This window comes from Antechinus flavipes, chromosome 1, assembly GCF_016432865.1.
Source record: "Antechinus flavipes isolate AdamAnt ecotype Samford, QLD, Australia chromosome 1, AdamAnt_v2, whole genome shotgun sequence".
Lineage (NCBI taxonomy): Eukaryota > Metazoa > Chordata > Mammalia > Dasyuromorphia > Dasyuridae > Antechinus > Antechinus flavipes.
Window position 1 is genome coordinate 724,427,585 of NC_067398.1, and position 25,779 is coordinate 724,453,363.

At 43.6% G+C, this 25,779-nt stretch overlaps 1 protein-coding gene across 5 annotated transcripts in view; it reads left to right on the forward strand.

Moving 5' to 3' along the window:
- Positions 1–25,779, forward strand: part of LOC127537781 (zinc finger protein 260-like) — a 111,213-nt gene that overhangs the window by 16,176 nt on the left and 69,258 nt on the right. For 2 of the 5 annotated variants that reach the window (XM_051973683.1, XM_051973421.1), the window contains exons 1-2: positions 8,538–9,567; positions 10,285–10,371. The exons of 1 other annotated variant lie outside the window; for it this stretch is intronic. In XM_051973683.1, the coding sequence (XP_051829643.1) occupies positions 9,346–9,567; positions 10,285–10,371 (309 nt within the window). In that variant the 5' untranslated portion in view covers positions 8,538–9,345. Of the gene's footprint in view, positions 1–8,524; positions 9,568–10,284; positions 10,372–11,551; positions 11,679–12,167; positions 12,264–12,953; positions 15,192–25,779 lie in introns of those variants that run through there. 2 more of the 5 variants (XM_051969676.1, XM_051964849.1) reach the window with 2 other exon arrangements.

The window sequence follows — 25,779 nt, forward strand, 5'->3', positions numbered from 1 at the left end:
TGTTTCTTCTGAGCTAATTCACTTCTGTTTTCATTATAGAGCCCAGCACTGTCTCTGATGAGGGCACACCATGCTGGGCGGTCCTGTCTCACTGCCCCCCAGGGCATACAATCAATTCTAAAGTTCTGGAGAGACCTTGAGAGTGCCCTTGTGTCACTTTTTCTGACCTTGTGAGTGTATATCCTGTGGGAGTTCTCCATAAAATAATCTTTTTGGCAAGCATAAACTTGTCATTCAAACAACGTGTCCCGGCCACGGAGCTGTGCTCTGTGGAGTAGGGTTGGAAAGCTCGGCAGTTTAGTTTGAAAAAGGACCTCAGATCTGGTCTTTTAGTCTTTCAAATGATCTTCAGAATCTTCCTAGAACAATTCCAATGGAAGCTATTCCCTTTCTAGGCATGGTGCTGGTATACTGTCCAGGATTCACAGGCTACAACCCTGAGGTCAGCACAATGGCTTTGTAGACTTTCACTTTGTTGTTCAGTCCAATACCTCTTGTCTCTCATATTTTTTGGATCAGATCTATATGAGCTTGAAAATCTCTATTGCAAGTCAGGCATAAACAGTCCTATCTGGACTGGAGGGGAGATTTCGCTATATTTGCACACCTCACTTCTCTTCTGGGCTACTGAAGCTCTGCTTTCCCAGAGAGCACGGTGTCCTTTTTGAAGTGGACACAACCTGGTGGTCAGTCCTTTTTCAGTGCCTCTTATGTCTCACCATCAATTCCAGGGTTTTTCAGGGAGACCTTGAGATTGTCTTTGTATTGGTTCTTTTGACCACTGTGTGAGTACTTGCCTTGTGAATGTTCTCCATAAAGTTGTCTTTTAGGGAAACGTTTCTCTTTAGCTTGGTTTTGTTCTTGCTGCCATTGAGCTGTCCAGCTTTTGGTGATCCTGCCGGACAAAGCTACTGGAGTCATTTATCATTTCCTTTTCTATTTTACAGATGAGGCAACTGAGGCAAGCAGCATTAAGTGACTTGTCCAGTGTCACAAAGCTAGTAAGAGTCTGAGGCCAAATTGGAATTCATGAAAACGAATTTTCCTAATCCCAGACTCTATCTACCACATCACCCAACTGCCTTAGTTTGGTAGAAAGCCTAAGAACTCTTCTCTCTTCCTTTCTTTTGGAGCCTCATAAACACTGAACTAGCTGGGGTTCATCACTCTGATCACCTATATATGTCTCCCTGGAAAGTAAACTGCCAAGGTAAGTGACCTCATCCACAGCATTCAGGAATTTCTCCATTTTTTGCAACTGAAAGTTCCAAGTCTGTGGAGGGGCACAGACCTCTGTGTGAGCTATAAGCCCCTTTAGTCCAGTGAAAGGAATCCTCCTGACAGTACCTGGATATTGAAGCTTTTTATTTACAAAGCATATGCATGGATAATTTTTCCAACATTGACCCTTGCATAACTTTTTGTTCCAAATTTTCCCTTCCTTTCTCCTTGCTGGCAGGTAGTTTAATATATGTAAAATATGTTGAAATACATGTTAAATCCAACATATGAATGCATATTTATACAGTTGTTATGCAAGAAAAATCAGATCAAGAAGGAAGAAAAAGAAAAATGGAGAAAGAAAACAAAATGCAAGCAAAAAGAGAGAGAATGCTATGTTGTGGTCCACACTCTGTTCCCATGGTTCTCTCTCTGGGTGTAGATGGTTCTCTTTGTCACTGCCCAAGTGAAACTGGTTTGAATCATTTCAGTGCTGAAGAGAGCCACATCCAGAGTTGATCATCGTAGTCTTGTTGTTGCCGTGTATAATGATCTCTTCGTTCTGCTCATTTCACTCAGCATCAGTTCATGTTAGTCTGTCCAGGTCTTTTTGAAATCACCCTGCTGATCATTTCTTATAGAACAGTAATATTCCATTACATTCATATACCACAACTTATTTAGCCATTCCCCAACTGATCTCGTTTCTGGCCACTACAAAAAAGGCTGCCATAAACATTTTTGCACATACAGGTCCTTTCCCCTTCTTCAAAATCTTTCTGGGTATAAGCCCAGTAGAAACACTGCTGGATCAAAGGGTATGCACAGTTTGATAACTTTTTGAACATTTTTCCAAATCGTTCTCTAGAATGGTTGGATCCTTTCACAGTTCCACCAACAATGTATTAGTGTCCCTGTTTTCCCCCATCCCCTCCAACATTTGTCATTATCTTTTCCTCTCATCTTAGCCAATCTGACAGGTGTCTAGTGGTGTCTCAGAGTTGTCTTAATTTGCTTTTCTCTGATCAGTAGTGATTTAGAGCACCTTTTCATGTCGATACAAATAGTTTCAATTTCTTCATCTAAAAATTGTCTGTTCATATTCTTTGAGCATTTATCGATTAGACAATGGCTTGAACTGGTATAAATTTGAGTCAATTCTCTAGATATTTTAGAAATGAGGCCTTTATCAGATCCTTTGGATTTAGAAATGTTTTCCCAGTTTATTGCTTCCCTTCGAATCTTGCCTGGATTAGTTTTGTTTGTATAAAAACTTTTTCACTTAATATAATCAAAATTATCTATTTTGTGATCAATAATGATCTCTAGTTCTTATTAGGTTACAAAGGGGTTCTTCCAATTTGTTTATATCCTATGTTCTTCCAATTTGTTTATATCTAGATCATGAACCCATTTCGACCTGATTATGGTATATAGTGTTAGGTGTGGGTCTATGCCTGCTTTCTGCCATACTAGTTTCCTGTTATGGGCCAGAACTCTGTGTCTGAAACAAGGATTCTCACAAGGTGTTCTGTCAGTGGAATTGATAAGACAATGGTTATCTAGTTTAGCATGGGGAATAATAGTTCTCTAGTTCACTACATGATCTTGGTACTTAATATAGTTCCACAAGATTCACACCTATGATAATGGAGTATATAACAGCCAGCAATGACTGGATGAGTTTCATTCAACCTTCAGTCAGGCTCCTAGGGGACGGAGAGACAGATTCATTCCATCGTCCACCTCTGTGGTGGCTGGAGGCTGGAGCACAAACCTCTGGACTCAGATTCCCTTCATCTCACACTGTTGTGGTGGCCTGTCCTCCTGCATTTTCTCCACTGAAACCAAGTTCTGTCTGAAGGCCACTAGAAAGTTAGCTGAGCACCGGGCCAAGGAGACATTAAAGAATTTGGATTTTTAACACCTGGTTATTCTTGTGCTGATTAATCTGAGGAAAGAAAGACTGCTCCAGAGACTTCCAGAAAACCACCAAGAACACTACAGTTTGCAATTCTCCCAGCAGTTTTTGTCAATTAGTGAATTCTTATCCTACAACTGGGGCCTTTGGGCTTATCAACTACTAGGTTGTTGTAGTCATTGGCTATTTTGTCCTATTCCCGCTCCCATGACTTCTCCCAAATGTGATATTTCAGATGAACATTTTTTGCGAGAGGAAGGACCTTCAAGCTAACATGTTCTTTTTGGTGCAGGAGAGCTAGCAATGGTCAGTATTTCTATTGATTGCGCATGGCCTGCATCAATCTTTGTGTATTCACCTAAATAATAATATGAGACTATATGAAAGTCTAAGCATGGTGAATTCAAGTAAATTTTAGAAATCATAAGAATTTATTTCAGGTCAGGAGAAAACAATGTACATTGCCTGTGTCTATACTGGAGAGAAACTTTTTGAATGCAATGAATGTGGAAAGCTTTCCACCAGAAAATAGATCTCATAGGACATTATAGGAGTCACACTGGAGAAAAACCTTTTAAATGCAGTGACTGTGGGAAAGCTTTTCCCCAGAGCACAGCCCTGACACTACATCAGAGAACTCACACTGGAGAGAGACCTTACGAATGTGGGAAGCTGTTCAGACAAAGCTCTAAACTTTGTCAGCATCAGAGAACTCAGCCAGGAATGAAGCCTTTTGATACTGATCTCACTAGTATTCATAGCGCAGAGAAACCATATGAATGCTCTGAATGTGGAAAGATCTTCTGCCAGAAGACAGATCTCACAACACACTGCAGAAATCATACTGAAGAGGAAACTTATAAATGTGGTGAATGTGGGAAAGCTTTCCCCCAGAGAACATCCCTGAGTCTGCATCAGAGAACTCGGGCTGGAGAGAAGCCCTACGCCAGCAATAAATGTGGAAGGGCCTTGGCTCCAAATGCTCCAAATGCAGGTCTTTCAGTGCATAATAGAATGCAGGCTGGAGAGAAAGCTTATTAATGTGCTGAATAGGGGAAGGCATTGTCCTAGATCATAACACTTAACTCAGTTATAGAAATCCTGATGGAGAGAAACCTCAATATAATCAGTGGAGCCATACTTTTCTCAGGAAGACTCTCCTTGATATGTTTACTTAACATTGATAAGGAACCATGAAACAGGATGAATGCGGAGAGCCCTTCAGTTTGTGTTGGTGAACCATTTCTCTTAGGGGCAAATACTTTAACAAGTGGAAAATGTGTTTTCCTTGATAATATTTAATTATTAATCAGGAGCTCTTTATTGGGGAGGGGAAGAGTCAGTGTGAATGACAGTGATGTGTCCAAACAATAAAGAGACCCTCAATAAAACACACCCTGGTCCATTAGCCAGAGCACCAACTTTGAGAGTATCACGCTTCCAGCATGAAAGATGGAGGTAATAGTAACATAAAGTAGGAATAATTAGAACAGTATAGTGGCTGCATGAGCGATTGTGAATGGTTTAATAGCAGCTTACAAAGTGGTCAACAAACAGGATGATTTCAGAAAGGCCTAGAGAGACTTACATGAACTGATGCTGAGTGAAATGAGCAGACCAGGAGATCATTATATACTTCAACAACAGTACTATAGGATGATCAATTCTGATGGACGTGGCCCTCTCCAGCAATGAGATGAACCAAATAGTTCCAATAGACTAGTAATGAACCGAACCAGCTACACCCGCGAAAGAACTCTGGGAAATGACTATGAACACCACAAAGAATTCCCAATCCCTTTATTTTTGTCTGCCTGCATTTTCGATTTCCTTCACAGGCTAATTGTACACCATTTCAAAGTCTGATTCTTTTTGTACAACAAAATAACTGTATGGATATGGTTACATATATTGTATTTAACATATACTTTAACATATTTAACATGTATTGGTCAACCTGCCATCTAAGGGAGGGGGTAGAGGGAGGAGGGGAAAAATTGGAACAAAAGGTTTGGCAATTGTCAGTGCTGAAAAATTGCTCATCCTTATATCTTGTAAATAAAAAGCTATAATTAAAAAAAAGAATACAAAAATTTAAAAACAAACAAAAGAAAAAAAAAGAAAGCGGTCAACATTCAGGTGCCTTAGGGTTTTGTACTGAGCCCATATACCTTTTTTTTTTTTATCATGTTATGCACTTTGTAATTTTTTAAGCACTCTATACATGTAATCATGTTATTAAAAGCATAGATAAATATGCTCATCAAACTTATTGATGAATCAGGAAAAGTAGCTTGCTTCTGACCTTTTCCCCTAAACATCTTTGAAGAAAGCTAGGGCTTCCCAGAAGAGAAAGGAAGGAGAGGGTGTTTCAGGCTGGGAGAGCAGGTGAGATACAGCTGGCCTCTTAGTTTGCCCTGAGAGGATCCAACTCCTAATGGATGTGGGGTGGGAAGTGAACTGAGGAGCCAGGGAAGTGTGTGTGTGTGTGTGTGTGTATGTATGTGTGAGAGTGTATATGTGTGTGAGCATGTGTGTGTTTGTGTGTGTGTGTAAGTGTGTGAGTTTGAGAGTGTGTGTGTGTATGTGTGAGTGTATATGTGTGTGAGCATGTGTGTGTGTATGTGTGAGAGTGTATATGTGTGTGAGCATGTGTTTGTGTGTGTGTGTAAGCGTGTGAGTTTGAGAGTGTGTGTGTATGTGTGTGTGTGTAGATGTTTGGTTGTCTGGGTCTGAGAGTTTGTTATGTCCCCAACTTCCCCAAGACAGAGACCCTACAGCTGCTCAGGACCCCTCATCTTCATGTTTTGTCTGCAGCCTCTTTACCTTTGCCCGTCTTCTGCTCACTGCACTTCCCAGCCTCCATCAGCAGCCCTTCCCAAACTGAACTAGAAGACATTCCCTCCTACTCTCCATGCTGGAAAGCCATAGCTCCCTCCCCTCCCCTTCTGAACATCCTGAGCTTTCCTTTCAGGGCGTTGGGGCAGATAAGGATTTTTCAGTCACCTCCTATGTGTTAGGTTCTGAGCTAACGACTTCACAAAAATAATTTGCTCCTTCAAGGAACACCGTGCTGGGTGCCATCCTGGCACTCCCATTGTAGAGACATTCCATCTTTGATCAGGCTCCTGGTGGCTCTCCTTCATTTCTCCACAGAAACCAAGCCCAGTGTAAAGGCCTTTGAGAAAACTAGCCAGGCCCCAAGTTGGAAAGGGCTGAAACTCTTAAAAGGTGCTTGAATCAGACAACCGAGCAGTACAGGCTAATCACCCATTGGACAATAATTCAGTTAGCATATGCTTGGAATTTCTCTTCTCTCAGTTAATGCTGGCTCAATGCTTGGGTTAAGAGAATCGTAGGGAAGGATTAGGGAGTGAGAGAGGCTGGAGAATTTCACTTGGCCGCAGGAGGGAGAGGAGAAAAGTGTGGAGATTCTGGACTCTAGATCCTTGGCAAAACTCCTGCCTGTTTCGTCCATCTCCTTCACTCCTCCCCCTAAAGGCCTTGGGATCAGCCAGAGTCCTTGGTCTTTAGGTAGAGAAGTGAAGGAGGCAGGAGAGCCGCCATGTGGGCGGTCAAAGATGGAGTCCAGACTCTGCATTCTGGAGACTGAAGTCTTCTCTGTCTGAGAGCACTTTAGCCAAGCGAGCTGTGTCCTCCCTCAGCCCTTAAATCCTTCAGTAAGATCACTTTTCTGCATCACTTTGAGCATATGCAGCCATAAGCACCATGCTGTGATGCAAGTAGGCCTTTTCAGAGTTCTGCACTCTGCCTACAGAGTAATACTGTACAATACCGTATTAAAAGACAATTTCAATTGGAAATTTGTATGGCAGAAACCAGGCATTGACCCATACTTAACACTATACACCAAGATAAGGTCAAAATTGAGTCCATGATTTAGGCATAAAGAACGGGAGCATAAATAAATTAGAGGAACATAGGATAGTTTCCCTCTCAGACTTGTGGAGGAGGAAGGAAGTTGTGACCAAAGAAGAACTAGAGACCATTATTGATCACGAAGTAGAAAATTTTGATTGTATCAAGTTAAAAAGCTTTTGTACAAAGACCATTTCAAAGGATTCATTCACTTATAACCTATGTATTCCCAGAGAAAAACGGATATTTCTCTCTTTACAACGGAAGTATGTTATTTTTCACTTTTTTTGTGCCCTTCTTTCCTTTGCTCTGTTTCTTTTACAATATGACTATATGGAATTATGTTTTATATGTATGACTGCACATATATAACCTATTAATTGCTTACCATCTTCAGTGGGGATGGGGGGATAAGGGAAGAAAAGTGACCATCGAGAACCCAAATTTTTTAGAAATGATTTTAAAAACGTAATTGGGAAAAGACACTAAGAAAGTTAATGCATAATTTCTATAACATAACAGAGGCCTTCGTGGTATAAGCATCTCCTGGTACAAGGTCACTCAGGCGCTTTACCGAAGCAGGACTCTTAGTGTCTTTAGCAGACTTCAAGGGTCATGAGCTTCTTGGCATTGACCAGGTCTTGGGATCCCGTCCACCCTCCACTTAAGACCCAAAGGCTCCCAGATAACGGGGAGCAGGAGGGATGTCTGTGTCAGACACGATTTGGGGCCCTCGGGAAATCTGCAGAGCTTATGGATCCAAGGTGAAACTTTGTGCCGGGCATCCGGCCAAATCCTGGGGATAAAAGGACAAAGAGCCAGTCCCCCCGAAGGAGCAGCTATTGTATGTCAGCTTCAGGGTGTCACGTTCCCCTGCATAAGGGCCTATAATCTGGAGCTTTCCCAGGCCCCAATGGAGTAAAATCGGGCTGAGTGCTTCCCTGCCTTTTACCTTGAGTTCTGAGCCCTGTTTCAAGCTCCTTTAATGAGAACGGAATGCCATGGAGAGCAGCTACGCCCTCTGGGAAATTCTCCAGCTACAAAAGGCTCCAGGCCGAGGCTGAGCAGGAGGGAGAGCTGGGACGGGGCGCGCGGTCTCTGAGCACCCTCGGGGGGACGCCCTCTTCCCCAGCGGGGTGAGCGGCTCTTCCGAGGCAGAGACCGGTCCCGAGGGCTCAGGGAAGGACCCCCGGAATCGCAAATGGGTTTTTGTTGGATGCTCATGGTCTGCTATGACTCTCCTTCCCGCAGTGCTCGGGCCTCGGTCTCCCCCGGAGCCCTCCCTCCCCCAGCCGTGACCACGACCTCCTTAAGCCCGTTCTGCTTAGGTCACCCCACTCTTCAGGGCCCGCCCGTGGCTCCCCGTTACTGCCCCGATCCAACAGCGCTTTGGAAATGGTCCCTCTCCTCCCGGGTCAGGGGCTGCTTTTCCTGACTTCAAGAGCCGCCCTTGGCGAGGCTGCAGTGGCCCCGAAGAACAAATGGAAGGAAATGCAGCAGAAAGGATGCGGCCGGGGGATGGGGAGAGCGGCAGGACCTGCCTATTCTCCTCCCACCCCGGGGGGGCGCTGCAACTACAAGATGACGCTTGTTTGAGATGCGGGGGGAGGGTCGGTGTGGGAAAGCCCGAGGCCGCGGTTTGTTGGGGAGGGGAAAGGCTGAACCTGAAGTCCGGAGTCAGGGGGTTGGAGAGGAGGGAGGGGAAGTGGGGGAGGGGAGGGGAGCCGGGCTCAGCTGGGTCTTGCCCCCGCGTCACTCTCTGTCCGCCTCTGTCCCCTAATCCCGTGAATCAGCCTTGGCGGGGGCGGGGACTTGATGGCTGTCAGCGAGCGTCAGTGCGTTAAGCGGAACAGGGCCGCGCTTCCGAGAGTGTGAGTCCCGTCGGGCCTGGAGCTTTAGGGGCTAAACCACAAAGCCCTAATGTACCACGTGTCCGCGGCGTTCTTATGCGTCAAAGGGACTATTACGTATCAGCGAGGTTACTACGTACCAATGGCATTGCTGCGCACGCGGGGTTATTACGTCTCGGCTACTGAAGCTCCAGGACACATTTGTAGCCCTTAGCTGCCCTTTATAAAAAATTACTGGGCCCTGTGGCTCCGCCCCCTCACTCCTGGGGCCCCTCCTCCCCGCCCCTCCCTTCTTCCCCCTCCCCCCGTGATTCAGCCTCGGGCCACCCCGAGAACCGCTGAACAAAACCACGCGCGCCAGAGTACCCCAAAAACTGCTAGGAGTGAAGGCGGACCGGAGCCTCGGGGGCGGGACATCGGTAGCGTCGGCGCCTCTGATTGGCTCAAAGTTCCAGGCGCCGCTGGAAGGACAGTATGTGCGTGCAAGGGCTGAATTCCCCCTTCCTAAACTGCTGCCCACCGAGAAGGGCCGCGGTCCGAGAACGCCCGCCCCCGGAAGCCAGCCAATGGGTGCTCGCCCAGCTTGGTGAGCTATGGCGTGGACTCGCGGAAGTTGCTTTTAGATCCTCTCTCCTGGAGCCATCTGAAGTCTCGGTCCCGCGGCTGCGGCAGCGCTGGTCCTGGGTCCGGGACAAGGTGAGGCGCCTGAGACCTCCGCCCCGCCCCTCCCTCGCTTCTGCTTCCTCTCCTTGCCTCAGTTGTCTGGTCTGTGAACTGGGGCAAAAGTCCTGGTGGGACCGCCCCTCCCCTCCTTCCTTCTGCTCCCCTTCCCTTTTTCCCTTCCCTTCTCTCCTCTTTTTGTTTTTTGCGCTTTTCATTTCCCCCTACTCCCGCTTTCTCCCTCTCCCGTTTTCTCTTCCTCCTCTTTCTTGTTCCGCTCCCCAAATCCCTGTCTCCGACCCGGATGATCTGGGGCTCCCACATTCCCTCCTCCCTTACTCTTCACGCTACCCTCTCACCTGATACCTCCCTCCCCCGGAAAGGTGCTTCAGACTCACCTCCTTAGCCCTCCCCAAAAGCTCCATCCATCTCATCTTCCTTCCAAGTGTTCTGTCCACCCCCTCCCCCCATGACCAGCCGTTTCCCAGGACTGCTCTGGGGAAGTTAAAGGGGAGGGAAAATCTAGACTTTGTTTTGTCCCTGGCAGTCCTGGCGGCCCAGAGTGCAGGGAGGTATACAGTAGGCATTTCATCAGTGCAGGCTCAGTTGATCCGAGCTCAGGAAACAGACAAGCCCTCCCCCCTGGGGTTTGTGTGAGCAGGGAGGACTGTGGGTTCTCCAAAGCAGAGGGAGGTTTGGGAGCTGGGAGGGGCAAAAGGCCAACCCTGTTCATGGCTCCTTGTTCCTTTCTAGCTCAGCCTTCCGGGACCCCACATGCCCGGTGCAGAGGAGAGCAGGGCCATCCTGGGCCCTACGTCCCTCACCATTAGGCCCCTCCAGGTGAGTAGCGCCATCCCCTTCCTGACAGGTGTCCTAGGTCCTAGAGGGCAGGCAGACCCTTTCTCCAAAGCTCTCACTCTTCAGGCACCTGAATCCTTTCCCTCATTGGGACCCAGGTCCCAATGGTTTGAGCCCTTCCTGTGGGCCAGGGTCACAGATGAAAGCCTCCATTTGCCCCTTCACCATGTGTTAGTGTGTGACTCCTCCATGCTTCCTGTGGTCCACCCAGACTGGCCCGGTTTCTGTTCCTTGCACATGACCCCCCATCTCTTCTTCCTTGATTCCTCCTCCCTGGCAGGAATGCTTTTCTCCCCTCACCCAGCCCTTCTTGGAGTCTCTGGATCATTGTTCCAGGTTCAGCTCAAGCCCTGCCTTTCCCAGATCCCTTCCTGCCCCTCAGTGCCTTGCCATCCCCAGGCAGGACTGTTCTTGGGCTTGTTGCCTCCCCCAGTGGACTGGGCGCTCCCTGAGTCAGGGACTGTCTTTGCCCTTTTTGTATCCCTAGGAATTAGCTCAGAGCTTGGCCCAGGGGAGACTTTTCTGAATGCTTATTGACTTGAAAAGAGGATTCTCTTGTTACTTGATTCAGGCTCTGGCCCAATCTGAGGCAGACTCAGTTCTTCTCAGCCATGTGGTGATCCAAGGCAGTTCCAATGGAAATGTCATTCATATCTTACAAAAATGAATTTTGAAAATCATCATTCCTTGTATCTAGAAAATTAATGTGTCATAGAAATTTAAAAAATAACTGAACAAGAAAAAAAAATTGCTTTGAATATTGTAGTGTTCTTGTTGGTTTTCTGGAGGTCTCTGGACCAGCCTTCATTTCAGTTGAGTAATCACCACAAGAATAGCCAAATTCTTTGTCTCCTTGCCTGGACCTGGGCAGCTTTCTGGAGAGCCTTTCAGACTGGCCTTGGTCTCAGTGGGGAAGCAGGAGGCCAGGCCAGCCACCCTGGTGCTGTGAGATAGAGTGAATGAACCTGGCTCTGAATCTGAGGGCTTGTGCTTCAGCCTCCAGCCACCACAGAGGTGGACAATGGAATGAATCTGGCTCTCGGTCCCACCCTGGCTGAGTTTGTCCCAGCTTTATATGCTCTCTGAACCTTGAATATAGTGAGAATAGGCCCTTCCTCTCCCTTTCCCCTTCCTTGAATGGGCTCAAATGTATTTGTTTCAGGGATCGGTGACATTCCAGGATGTGGCTGTGGACTTCACCCAGGAGGAGTGGGGCCTCCTGGACCCCTCCCAGAAGGAGCTTTACTGGGACGTGATGCTGGAGAATTACAGGAACCTGGTCTGCCTGGGTAAGAATGGCTCCTCTGGGGCCCCAGGATGGGCTCATGAAGGGCTTATCGAGAAACCCCAGCCCTTGTTCATTTCAGAGGGGCCAAAGCCAGGGTGCTCATGTTCTCCCCGGTCCTAGATGTAGGGCTGTTGCTTTGTGTGGCTGGAAACTAATTTCTCCCTGGGATGATCCCCACCCCCACCCCCACCCCCCAGCTCTGTCCCTTCTTGCCAGAGTGACTTGTTAAAGTCCCAGGGCAAGGACTTGGGTCATGAAAGCCCCCGATACCTCAGAATGGAATGGACCAAATGAGTTCTTTGTCTTTCTGAACCCAATTCCCTGATTTGTCCCATCTCTGCATCTTTCCAAGAAACAAACCTGATCGCCCTTCAAATGTCTTCTGGATGCTCCTCCATAGCCCCCCCGGCCTTTCAAGTTTACTTCTAGGGGTTTTTGGAGATTGGGCTGAGAAGGTGACCCTTCCTTTCCATCACTTTCTCATGACTAGGTCTTGTGGAGTCCAATGGGGACATGATCTCTCAGCTGGAGTCAGGGAGAACACATGGGATTCCAGTGGATAGTGTCTCAAGAGCTTGCTGGTTAGGTGAGTGAGTGAGCCAGAGTATGTGACACCTGTGTGAGAACCCCCTGGAAATGGGCACCTTGTGATCCTGGATGTGACTTTTTTTTTGGTCCTGAATCCCATCTCCCACTCATAGGTCTTTGAGGTAATTTTCCTCCACTCCTTCAGTTTCTTTGGACCATGTTGCCTTTTTATACCAAAGTCATTTGGGAGACAGATGGAAATGATTCAGTTCCGCTTTCTGAATGAGCTGTACTGCTACTCTGTGGGTGGAACTTTGAATTGTTTTTCCCTTTTTGGAAAGCCAAGGGGAACTCTGCAGTGGAAGAGTGATATAAAGTTTCCTCTTCTTAGACCAATGGTCACACTCTCAGGACTCCCACAGGTGTGATTTTGAGATGAGAAATTTCCCAAAAAAATCCTTTAAGTTATTTTATTCCTGTTGGTATATGGGAACCAGCAGTTGTTCCTGCTTTCATTAATTTGACACTTTTTGCATCAGTTTTTGCATGTTCACCTAATATAATGTTGTTGGGTTATATGAAAGAATAGGCCTGGTGAATTCAAAGAAATTGTGGAAATTATCAGAATTGACTTCAAGAGGGAAAATGTTTATACTGCTAATAACACATGGAATATTGGGGAAAGTGAAGTGTACAGGAAAGCTTATCCAGCCAATGAAAAAGCATTTCTGCTTTTCTTTTCTTTCAGATGGGGGCACTAGGCCTCAGACCAAAGAGTCAACTGCAAAGCTAAGTGTTTCTATGAAAGATTTATTCCAAAAGACATTTTTATGGGATGACCCTTGCACCTCTGAGATGGGAAAAGCCTGGGAGTATTATGGCAGGTTCAAGAAAGACCAAAACAATGAAGGGAAACCTTCTAGCCGAGAAAAAGAAATCCAAAGAGAAGTTGAAGTTAGAGCCTCTGAATCCTGTAAATACAACCAAACTTCCAGCCCAAAATCAGTCCTCTTTCCACAACAGGTACTATCTGTAGTAATGGATCTCCATAACAGTGAGAATCAGAGAAGGAGCTTCACCATGGAGTTGGAGCAAAGACAGTGTACTCAAATCTTGGACCAAAGTTCACAGAAGAACTATTCTGAAGGGAAGAAATGTCAGAAAGCTTTCCATTCTGATTTGGACCCCATTAAAACATCTGGAATTCATGCTGAAGAGCAGTTTCATGAAAATGGGAATTCTTTCCTTCTGAACAATGAACATACTCTACTCCAGAAAAGTCAAAATGGAAAAAAGTGCTCTGAAATATCTCTTTGTGAGAAGACATTCTGTCAGAAGATAAATCTAACTCAACATTCCAGTATTCAGAGTCAAAACAAATCCTATAAATGCAGTGAATGTGGAAAGGTTTTACGGAAGAAAGTAAATCTTACCCAGCACTACAGAATTCACACTGGAGAGAAACCTTTCAAATGCAGTGACTGTGGAAAGTCCTTCCGGCAGAAAGTAAATCTTACACAGCACTACAGAATTCACACTGGAGAGAAACCTTTCAAATGCACTGTCTGTGGAAAGGCCTTCCCCCAGAAAACAGCTTTTATAGGTCATTGTAGGATTCACAGTGGAGAAACACCTTTTAAATGCAGTGATTGTGGGAAAGCCTTTCCTTGGCGCACAAAGCTGATTCAACATCAGAGAACTCACACTGGAGAGAGACCCTATGAGTGTAGTGAGTGTGGGAAGACATTCCTATCAAGCTCCAACCTGACTCAGCACCAGAGCATTCATACAGGACTAAAACCTCATCAGTGCAGCGTGTGTGGGAAGGCGTTCTCTCAGAAGTCTGCTCTTATTCATCATGGTCGTGTTCATACTGGAGAGAAACCATATGAATGCAGTGAATGTGGAAAGATCTTCCAGCAGAAAGCAACTCTTACAAAGCACTACAGAATTCACACTGGAGAGAAACCTTTTAAATGCAATGACTGTGGCAAGGCCTTCCGTCAGAAGACATATCTTAGAGAGCATTGTAGGATTCATACTAGAGAAAAACCTTTTAAATGCAATGATTGTGGTAAAGCCTTTCCTTGGCGCTCAACACTGATTCGACATCAGAGAACTCATACTGGGGAGAGACCCTATGAGTGTAGTGAATGTGGGAAGACTTTTCAATCAAACTCCAACCTGACTCAGCACCAGAGCATTCATAAGGGACTAAAACCTCATCAGTGCAGTGTGTGTGGGAAGGCGTTCACTCATAAGTCTGGTCTAACCAATCACAGCAGTGTTCATACTAGAGAGAAACCTTTTAAATGCAATGATTGTGGGAAAGCCTTTCCTTGGAAGACAAGGCTTATTCTACATCAGAGAACTCATACTGGGGAGAGACCCTATGAGTGTAGTGAGTGTGGGAAGACATTCCAAACAAGCTCCAGCCTGACTCGGCACCAGAGAACTCATATGGGAAGAAAACCTCAGTAGTACAGTGTGTGCGGGAAGGCGTCTGCTCTTACCAATCACAGTAGTATTCATACTGGAGATGAATGCACTGAATGTGGGAAGATGTTCCTCCAGAAGTCAGATCTTACACAACACTTCAGCATTCACACTGGAGAGAAACCTTTTAAATGCAGTGACGGTGGGGAAAGCCTTTTTCTGCAGCACAATGCTAACTCGATATCAGAGAATTCACACAGGAAAGAAACCCTAGGAATGCACCAAGTGTGGGAAAGTCTGTAGCCAAAATTTAGTTCTTTCCTGACAAGAGAATACATGCCAGAGAGAAATCCTAGGAGTATAATTGATGGGGGAGAGCATTCCTTCTGTTCAAGGCACATCCTCAGTACTATAGAACTCATGATGTTGAAAAACCTTATTACTTTAATCATTGAAGGAAAACACTCTAGTGGGCTGATCCAGATTAAAATGTAATTTGAAAATATTTAAGAAAGTAAATTTACAATAAAACACAAAAGATTTTAGTCTACTGGTTGTCTAAGTCAATATAGAGAATGACACCATGGTCCTTATAAAGTTGATATTTTGCCTCCTCATTTTCCTTGCTTTGATCATCTTGTTTCAATTCATCTTTGTTTGCCCAGAAGGAAGGGGCTCTTGTTGGCTGGTCCCCCATGTTATTATTTTCATGGACTTAGATGTTGAGAATCCCTGGAATCTAGCCCTCTCTTTTTGCAGATGAAAAAACCAGGCCCAGATAAGGTAAATGACTTTCTTAGGCTCACACAAGGGCAGCTTTTAAAGTTGAGTTGAGATTTGTGCAGAGCATTGAATGTCAGATATTTAATCCTAGAAGAAATACAAGCTCTAGAATTTCAAGCAAAGGAGCAGTGAAGTGGGACAGTCGTACCTGTGCTATAGGAAAATCACTTCAGTGACTTGTAGAGGATGAAGTGGAGTGGGCAGAGATTTGGGGCTGGAGATTCAAATAGGAGGAGACTTACAAAGTTCAGGTGAGTGAGTAGAAGGGAGTATAAGAAGTAGCACAATGGAAGTGGACTTGTGAGAAGATCTATGGAGGCAGAAAGGAGGAAATTTAGTCACTTAGTGGGTAGATTCAAAGGTGACACTAATTGAGGAGGAGATTACTAGAATTAATCCCCATGTTCTTCCTCATGAGGCTCCAGCTCCTTCTGCTTTCCTGTGATAATATCTCCAGTCATTGCATAGGCAGGTCATTTCATCACCTTTATCATTATTACACCAACAGCAATTCAATCACCAAGTCACAGTAAAATTGGGCCCTTCTTGTATGTTTGCCTTGGGCAAAGTATTTGAGAAATCCAGAAAGACCAAAGCACAGGCTCCTTTCAAGGGGATGACCAGGTGAACACTGGATCCCCAGGGAGCAGGTGTGAGGCAACTCAGGAGGGTCCCTGGCTTCCTTGGAGACTCAGCTTCAATGCCCCCCCCCCTTCTGTAAGGAGCTTTTCCTGGTCCCCTTTAAGGCCAATGCTTCCTCCCCTCCCAATCCCCCTCACGCTTTCCCTCCCCTTGTGTACTTTCTTTGTTTCATTTGTATGGTCCCATTTGTAGGTTGTACCCTGATGTATCCACCCTGTGTAGATCCCCTAAGCTTTCTTTAGGGCAGCATCTGGGTTTTACCTTTTTTTATTTTTATATCCTCAGTGTTGAACACAGTGCCTGGCATCCAGCAGGCACTAAAATAAATGCTGGTTTTCCTGAATTAACCCAGTCCTAGGGGAAGCCTGACAGGTTGCATCTCCTTTGAGATTGTCCCTGAGCCAGCAGTTACTGCTGACTCCCCCCAAACATCCCCAGTCCAGTGGCCTCTTCTCAGATATCCCCTACTCCAATCGCCTGCCTGTTCCTAATTTCCCTATCAAAGGCAGTGCTAGCCTCCTACTCAACTAGGCTTTTAAATCTAGGAGTCATTCTTGTTTTCTCACTCCCTCATTCCTTCCCTTCCCAAAGTTAATCTATTGCCAGTTCACATCAACATCCACCCTCAGGCAGGGAGAAGCTCTGGGGACTTCCCTGCCCTCCAAAGCATTTCAGTTTTGTCCCAGTGTCCAAGGGGAGAACCAAAAGTAGGAAATGATGTTTTGCACTTTCCTTCCATGTTCCAAACCGAGCTCATGGGACCAAAGAAATTGGAGTTTCTTAAGAGGCTCATTTTACCTGCTTGAATGTTTCTCTTCCTGATCTGGGGACACATGCATATCCCTGTGTCATCTGCAAGGGACAGCAGGGACTCTGGGCTGACACAGGTTGTTATATTGGGCAAAAATCCATCATTTTCTTTCCATTATAATTCTGGGCTTCAGACAGGACTGATTGTGAAGTGGAAAGTTGATAGCAGTCCTATAGCCTTCTGGGAATATATACACCGCTTGGAAACATGCCTGGGGTGCGGTGCATGTATTTGGAAACTCTGGGAAGAAGGAGGGTTTGCAGATAATAAGGGTGAAGAACTGGTCCCCCGCACGTTAGTCAGAGGCGCTGGGAACCATTCTGGCTGCTCGCAGCGGAGCGGTCACAGGGTAAGGGACGGCAGAGGGGGATGCTTTTGAGGCAAGGGGAAGTGGATGAGCAGATGAGGAGGCCGAGGGAGCCGGAGACCAGGAGATTCCTCCCCTCATGGCCTTGGTACCTGTCCTGCCTAGTCTGCCCTCTCCCAGTCTTACCCCGGAGGCAAAAGAGAAGCCCTCGACTCCGGGAGCAGCTGAGAACCGGAAGGACCAGGGCTCATAGCTGATGGCAGAGAGGTAGTGACCAAAGCAAGTGTGAGGCAGGCCCTTCAGCAGCTGCACCAGGGCAGTCACTGGGCTGCCCCAACTGCGTGATGCTGGGCTCACAGGCCATGTTTCCCCCGCCTTACGTACCATGGCCTGACTAGTGGTGGCCGGCGGCTCGTCTGTGGAAGGACTAACAAGGCTGCTCAAAGCCGAGTCCCGGGAGGGGGGGCGACCTCCGGGAACCAGACCATTCCCAAGCACCCGCGTGGACTTCACTGAGCTGCCACCAGGGGGAGCCTCAAATACTTACTGGTCCTAGAGCATCATCTGACCTCCTGGGTGGAGGCATTCCCCTGAACCCGAGCTCCTGCCTGGACAGTTAAGTGAGTCTCATTAGAACAAGTTGCTCCCAGATAGAGAAGCGGAGAGGACAGACCCGGATCAGGGAGCACAGTTTTTGGCCCAAGTATTGCAGAACCTGATTGGGGTCTTAGAAGTTACTCGGGATCTCCTCACTCCTTGGCATCCTCCCTCTTCTGGAAAGCAGGAAGGAGGAATCAAGAAGTAAAACTGACCAAATTATCTTTAGAGACCCAACTGCCCCGGACTCAGTGCCTTCCTGTCGCTCTGGTCAGAACCAGGACCAAGGCACATAGAGATGCTGGGCTTTCACCTTATGGATTATTGTACCTTCATCCTTTCCAGGCTCATCATATGGGAAGCTGGGACCCTATTTTAGGACCAAAGGATGTATTTCCTAAGAGATACGTTAAATCATTGGTACAACATTTACCAGAGCTACAACCAAAAGGGTTAACAGCTCAGACTCCTCCTCTAGGTTTCCCTGTTCATAGAATTCAGGTTGGAGATTGGGTGTTGATCCAATCCTGGAAGGATGAGAAGTTACTCTGTGCTGGGACTGACCCTCCCAGCTGATACTGACCTCAGACCCTGCGATCGAGACCCAGTAACGAGGCTGGACCCACCATACCAGAACACCTGAGGGCCCCACCTTTGTGGGAGTGGGTAGTGGAAGATAAGGGAGACCTCAAATCATGATTGAGAAGGGGGCCTCCACTGAACGGGAACAGTCTCTGATCTTAGTGCATTGCAATTGTTTGTGTAGCACTCTTCTTATTACTTTTGTAAATTATTTTGTGCCTTCTGCCTTCTCTGGCTTCCTTCCAGTCCCAGCTAACATTTTACCTTCTACAGGAAGCCTTTCCCAACTTGTAATTCTAGTGCATTCTCTTTGGTGATTATTTCTTATTTAGTCTTTAAATATATTGTACATATTATTTGTGTATTGTTTTCCCTATTAGATTGTGAGCTCCCCAAGGGCAGATGCTGTCTTTTACCTTTTTTTTTTTTCTTTCTTTTTTGGCTTTCAATTTCTTAGCTCTTCTTTTTTAAAAAAAATCTATTTCATTAAATAAGAAAAAAAGTAGAAAAAGAAAGATAGAAAAGGAAAACAAAACAAAATATTTATTGCATGTACCCAGCAGAATGTCAGGGAGGATTCAAAAGATATAACAATAAATTTCCACTTCTTGAAAAGACATATAAGAGTTAAAGAAATTATATTCATGAATGTCCTTTTTTTTCCTGTGCTTCCATGTAAGTTGTTCTTTTATTTTTATTCTCTGCTGTGCAATTTTTTCTTTACTTTATTCTTTTTTTCTCCTTTTATCCTTCCCACTTTCCCAAGCAGATTATAGTTAAGCACAAATATATTTATATATAGATATACATATATAGATATGTATATATACTCATGAAAACATACATACATCCCCCACACACATAACCCCCTCATATATTTATATACATTCCCACCTACCCACAGACCCACACATATACATATATCTATATACACATATAAATCGAGCTACATGCATACATGTCTACATACACTCAGATATACAAATAGTCATTTACCCACATGTGAACATGTATCCAAAACAATATTAAATATTAGTATGACTGAAACATGATGTAGATTTCTCTCTTGATTGAAACTAAGTTTGACTTTGTCTAAGATTAATGATTACTAACCATATTTTTTCCTCATAAATTCTACTCATGATTCTTGTTGTAGTGTTTGTATATATCCTTTCTTTACTATCCTGCCAAACTCTTCCACTTTAATTCTGCTCCTTAACTTGCCTTGCTATTACTAACCTCCTCTCGCCCAGGGAACTCCCTCTTGTCTTCTCTCACCTTTTTCTTCTCCTTCCCCTAAATTTCTCCCCTTATTTCTTTATAAATTTTAAAAAGTGCTGTACCCTTCGTGGTATATATGCAATATTGTCTATTTAACCCATTTCTGATGTGAGTAGGTTTTCAGAACTATGAGTCTTCCTCCTCCTCTTTAATGCCTGTGTCTGCACCTCATTTGTTTAATATAATAATTTTTACCTGTTTCTAGACAGTTTTGCCTTTTAAAGTCAAATCATACTCAACTCTGCCTTAATGTTTCTTTTGAGCTACCCAATCACTGATGTTAGTCTTCAACATATGATATACATTTTCATGTAAAAAACCCCTACAATTTGTTTATATTGAGTTCCTTGAAATTAAGTTTTGATATTGGCTTTTATATATTAAATTTTCAATTGAGTTTGGGTGTCATTGAAATTCCTGAATGTTTGCAAGTCCTCTGAATCTCCCTCCCCACCCCCATTTAATATTATAGATAATTTTGCTGCATGTGATATTTTTGACCACAGGTCTAGTTCTTTTTATTGCTAATATATGTTTCCGGGACCTGTGGTCTTTTATTGTGGCTGCTGCTAAGTCCTGTATAATTCTAATTGTAACACCAGCATATTTGAATTGCTTGTTTCTTGCAAAATTTTCTCTTTGATCTAAGGGTTTAGAAATTTGGCAATAATATTCTTATTTTCTACAAAGGATCTCTTTGATGTGGTGATGGGTAGATTTTTTTTCTATTTCTGCTTTTCCTTCATGTTCTATCACTCTAGGACATTTTTCTTTGATTATTTCTTGCATTATTGTGTCAAGGTTCTTTTTTTATGATATTTTTCAGGTAGTGCAATTATTCTTATGTTTTCTCAATATGTTCTTCAGATCTGTTGTTTTTCTCATAATATGTTTCACATTCTGTTCAATTTTTTTCATTCTTTATATTGTTTTGTTTTTTCTTGGTCTCTTACAATTTCATTGACTTCCCCTTTTCCTTAATTTTCAATGAGTTTCTATCATCTTTAAGAATCTATCTTTTTTTCCTAATTGGTTACCTTTTTTCATAATCTTTTTGTTTTTCTTGAATGATTTTTATTTTTTCCTCAACATCTTTTTTTTTTTTTTAAATTTTTAAGTTCTTTTTTGAGTTCTTCCATAAATTCTCTCTGGGCAGAGAGCCTGCTATGAGATACTGTCAATTTCTTCTCCCCCCTCCTTCTCTCTTTCCCTTTTCTTCCTCCCCCTTCCACTCACCCTCCTTATCCTCTTCCCCTTCTTCTTTCCTGTCTTCCTCCCTCTTCTCCTCCTCCTTCCACCTTCTCTTTCTCCTCCCCCTTCTTCCTCCTTTTTCTTTACCACCAAGACCACTAATAATAATTAACATTAATAAATTGCTTGTGTTCATATCTGAGACATCATAGTATAGTAGAAAGTAATGTTAGATTTAGATTCAGAGACCTGAATTCAAACCTTAATTACTAAATAATTTCTAAGATATTTTCTATATTACTATTTCTGTTTGTGTAATCTGTACTGATTAATAAGTGTGGACTTCTTAAGAATAACCCTTTTACAATTTCTGTCAGGAATGTTCTGATTCTGCATTGCCATTATAAATTACAAACAAATCCTCTCTACTCAGTTATTTGCTTGACATTTCTTTGTCGATATATCATTGGCTGCATTCATGGAGATGTCACCCATTGTATTCCTCTCTTGGATCAGAGACATATCAGACTTCATTTGAAAATAAACTACTTTAGATTATAATCTACTAATATAATTATGTCTTCCTATTGTCAACCCCTACCACTCATTTGATGAAGTGATGTTTGCTTTTTCCAAAGACATTCCTGATGGATTCTATCTTGTTTCCCATGGGTGTGTTCTGAGAATGTCAATTGAGCTTCCTTTTGGAAGAGGAAGTGCTGATTTTTCTATAGCTACTTTAGAGGGATGGACCCTGTGTTACTTTAATATCACTTGGGAGTTTTCCTTGGGTATTTCCCAGACATGCTAGGAACCATTGTACATTATTAAATATACGTTATTTAATTGTACAACACTTATTAATGCTGAGGTTGCATAGTTATGAATTGCGTTAAATGTATTGTTCTCATTTTACTTGATTTCAGAATGATAATAACTTTCAATATATTCATTATAGGTTTTTCTTTGAGATCTTTATGCTTGAGATCTTTACTGTAGGAGTCTTTTATATCTGGATTTTCTTTTATATCGTTAGACAGAAGTAGTAACAATAAAAAAAGAAGTTAGCTATTACAAAGCACTTTCCTATTTATTATTTCATCTTGGACTCACAATTAACTAATGAGGTATCTGGGGAAGGTATTATTATGCCCTTCCTGTAGAAGAGGAAACAGAATCAGAAAGGAGGTCATGCAAAACCTAGACAGAGTTAAAAACTCAAAACTAAGTTCTAATTGGTCGAGACTTTTACTTTCTATGATTCCTCTTGCCAGAATCTTTGTTCACTTGATCAAAAGTAGCATCCTTCTGTTGATCTTTTTTGAACTAATAAATATGCTAAGGATTGAACATATGATATGGAGGACATGAATACAGGAGGAGCATTAATGAGGAAATTCCTCTCCCCTCCCCACACACATATCATTGTAAATTAGAGAAGATCAGATGATGACAGGTTCATAGATTTAAAGCTGGAAAGGAACTTAGAGGACATTGATTTCAAACCTTCTCTCTTTCCTGATGAGGAAATTGAGGCACAGAAAGATTAAGTGAACTTGTCCAAGGTCAAACAGCTAGTATCTCAGTTGAGATTTGAACATAAGATTTCCCTAGTATCATGTCTAGTTCCCTATCCACTATACCACTTTACCTCATAACCTGAAGTTATTGGGAGCTACATAAAACACTGGTAACTTGAGTGACATGTCCAGCATAACAGCCAATGTGTATCAGTCTTAAACCCAGGAATTTGTGGTTCTGAGGCTAGATCTCTAGTCACTACTGCTTCCCAATCTGTCGCTGCTCCTCCTCCTAACAACTATCACTACTAGTACTCCTACTCCTATTATTACTACTATTCCTACTGCTATTTCTACTACTATGCTACTACTGTTGCTGCTGCTGCTACTACTACCACTAATCATCACACTAATAATTATTACTAATTATAACTTTTATTCATATTTAAGAGGCATTATATATAGAAAGAATGCTGAATTTCATTTCAGAGGATCTGAGTTCATAGTTTGATTATACCACTAAATAATTTCTATAATAATAATACTATTTCCATAATACTTTAAATTATGCAGTGCACATTTAAGTCCTATATCAACACTAGGGAGTAGCTAATGATAACAATAATACTAACTAAAGCATTTAAGATTTACAAAAGACCTTATAAATGTTAATTCATTGTCATAATAATCCTGGGAGGTAGGTGCTATAATTATCATTCCCAATTTAACAGATGAGAAAACTGAGGGAAGCAGGTAAAAAAAATTACCTATGATCACACAGCTAGTAAGTGTCTATACTGGATTTGAACTCAAATCTTCCTAATGCCAGGCCTTATGCTCTAACCATTTGGTCCCCTCAAGTTATTGTATTCTCTATTATGGAAAGTGGTCTGACTTGTCTATCCACTGTTATGAAGATTATATAACAGACAGGATTTTCACCTTCAGCCCTGACCTCCAGCCCTGCATTCTTTCCACTTATGTCTGGGGGTCTCAGTTTCCTTTTCTGTGAAATGAAGAAGAAGAAGAATCCTAACTAAGGTCCCTCCCAGCTCCGACTCTGTGATCCATGATCTATCACGTCCCCAGCAATCACTTGCCATCATTCTATGTCTACAATGTTAGAAGAAACCACCTGCCCATCTTTAGCCCGTTCTGCACACATGCTTAACCTGCCTAGCTGCCCTTGATCATGGTTTGGAATGAGTTAACAATTGCACATAATACCCACTGGACACATTAGATGTGTGGCCTCCAGTAAATACATGTCTCCCAAAGCACATCTGTGCTTTCAGCCCCAAATAGGGAAATCATTTGGTCTCTCTTTTGGCATGTGTCTACAGACCCTAGCAGGGTCCTGCATGGCAAGTGCTGTTGTGGGGGGTGAGCAGGGAGGACAGAGGAAGAGAGGGTGAAGTTGAAGGGGAAAGAGGTGAAGGGCAGAGGTGAACAGTGGCCACATCCTAGGATCCCTAGTAATGACCATGGTGGTACCTATCACCGGAGGTCAAGCAGAGAACCTCTGAGACTGCCAAGGAAATAGAACTCTAATTTACCTGGGCCAGCCCCTCCTGGATTGGGATGGGAACGCTATGGAACATTGATACTGTGTCTATTTATTAGAATCCTTACAAAGTGATAAGTCAGTTGCCTAATTTAGCATGGTACTTAGCAAATTCTCTAACTCACTAATGTATTTAAGTACTCATTGGAGTTCACAAGTATGGGAGATTCACAAAGTTAACTTTGTAACTTTGTGAATTCACACCTCCCATAATCCCACTCTCAGAGGAGGAGTCAACCTTTGAGAAAGCATAAAAACAACTGAGCTCAGTCAGCAGGGTCAGTTGGAAGATTGCCACGAGTCAGAGTTGAGCAAGAGGCAGAAGCAAAGGACTAGCAACAAGAGCTCTCAGAACCAAGGAAGGAGAGAGGCCTCTAAGAAAGCTAACCCGGTCTAAGGAAAGAGATAAGACTTGGAAGGAGAAAATAAACGTTTGGGTTTTATCAGCTGGCTGTATTTGGAGTGATGATTACTCTGAACTGAAACTAAGGCTGCCTCCAGAAAACCTCCCCAAGAAACCTGCTCCCAGAGAGAATGATTATATTATAAAAAAGAAGAGAACACCACACCTATTCACTCAGCTCAGGAAGAAAAGCTAATTGTTAGGCCTAGGTCATTTGAGGGCTTTGTTCTTTTCCATAAAGAAACATATTTAGAAATGATTTAGTCCAAATCCTTCATTTTACATATGGGGAAACAAAGGCACAAAAAACAAAAACGGTTGGTCTCAGTGCCACAGTTTACCAGGTGATACAATGGCCAAATTGGGATATAAACCAAGATCCTTAGCTCCAAAGAGAGTGATTTTCATAGCTGCTCAGTCCTCCCCAGCTCCTTCTTATACACACTCAGCCTCAACAATGTCTTCTTGTTCTCCTGAGCTCCTATCTTCAGTAGAACTATTATCACCCCCTGCCCCTCATCTTCCTTGCAGGAGGAGCTTGTAGAGGCAATGCAAGTGCATGGGGCAAAGATGATTCAAAAAGAAAGAGGATCTAAAGGAGAACCTCCCTGGTAAAATTATATTTAAGGCTTGGAATTGAAATGATATCACAAGGCCAATAATACTACTTTTTTGGTGAATTTTGTAGAAGGAAAGCAGAAAGCTCCTTGGCACAGTGGATAGAATGCCAGGCCTCAAGTCAGGAAGAATTGTCTTCCCGAATTATGATCTGACCTCAGAAACTTACTAGCTGCGCCATCCCAAACAAACCCCTTTACTCTCTTCATCTTAGTTTCCCCATCTGTAAAATGAGCTGGAGAAGGAAATGGCATACTGCTCTAGAATCGTTGCCAAGAAAACCCCAAAGAAGGGGGTCATGGAAAGTCATACATGGCTGACATGACTAAACAGTAACAACAACGAAAGAGGAAAGTCATTTTTGGAACTGTGAGGGGGTTTGATTTGGTGGTCTCCAAGATCCTGTCTGATACTTATTCTATGACTTCATATTTCTACTTCAGATATCACCTTTGAAGGGCATAGTTACCCACCATGTCTGGGTCTCTGAAATGCTACCCCTTCTCCCTCTCTTGCCATCTAGTTCACCTGCTCCCATTTTACAGATGAGGAAACTGAAATCAGGAGAAGCTAAGGAACTTCCCCAAGATGACACATGTAGTAAGCAGATGACACAAAACTTGAACCAATTCTTCTGACTTCAGTGACAACTTGCTTTCCAGTCTGCTAGATCTCCCCATCATGGGTGAGTCATCTAATTCGTCTTGTCTCATTTTTTCCCTATAGACTGAGCATTTGGGGCAAGATGAAATCTAAAGGACCCTGAAATCCCATTAGCCTATAATATCTTACACCACCAGTTCTCCAGAAGCCTTCTCCAAAAAAGAAGTTCCCCTCTT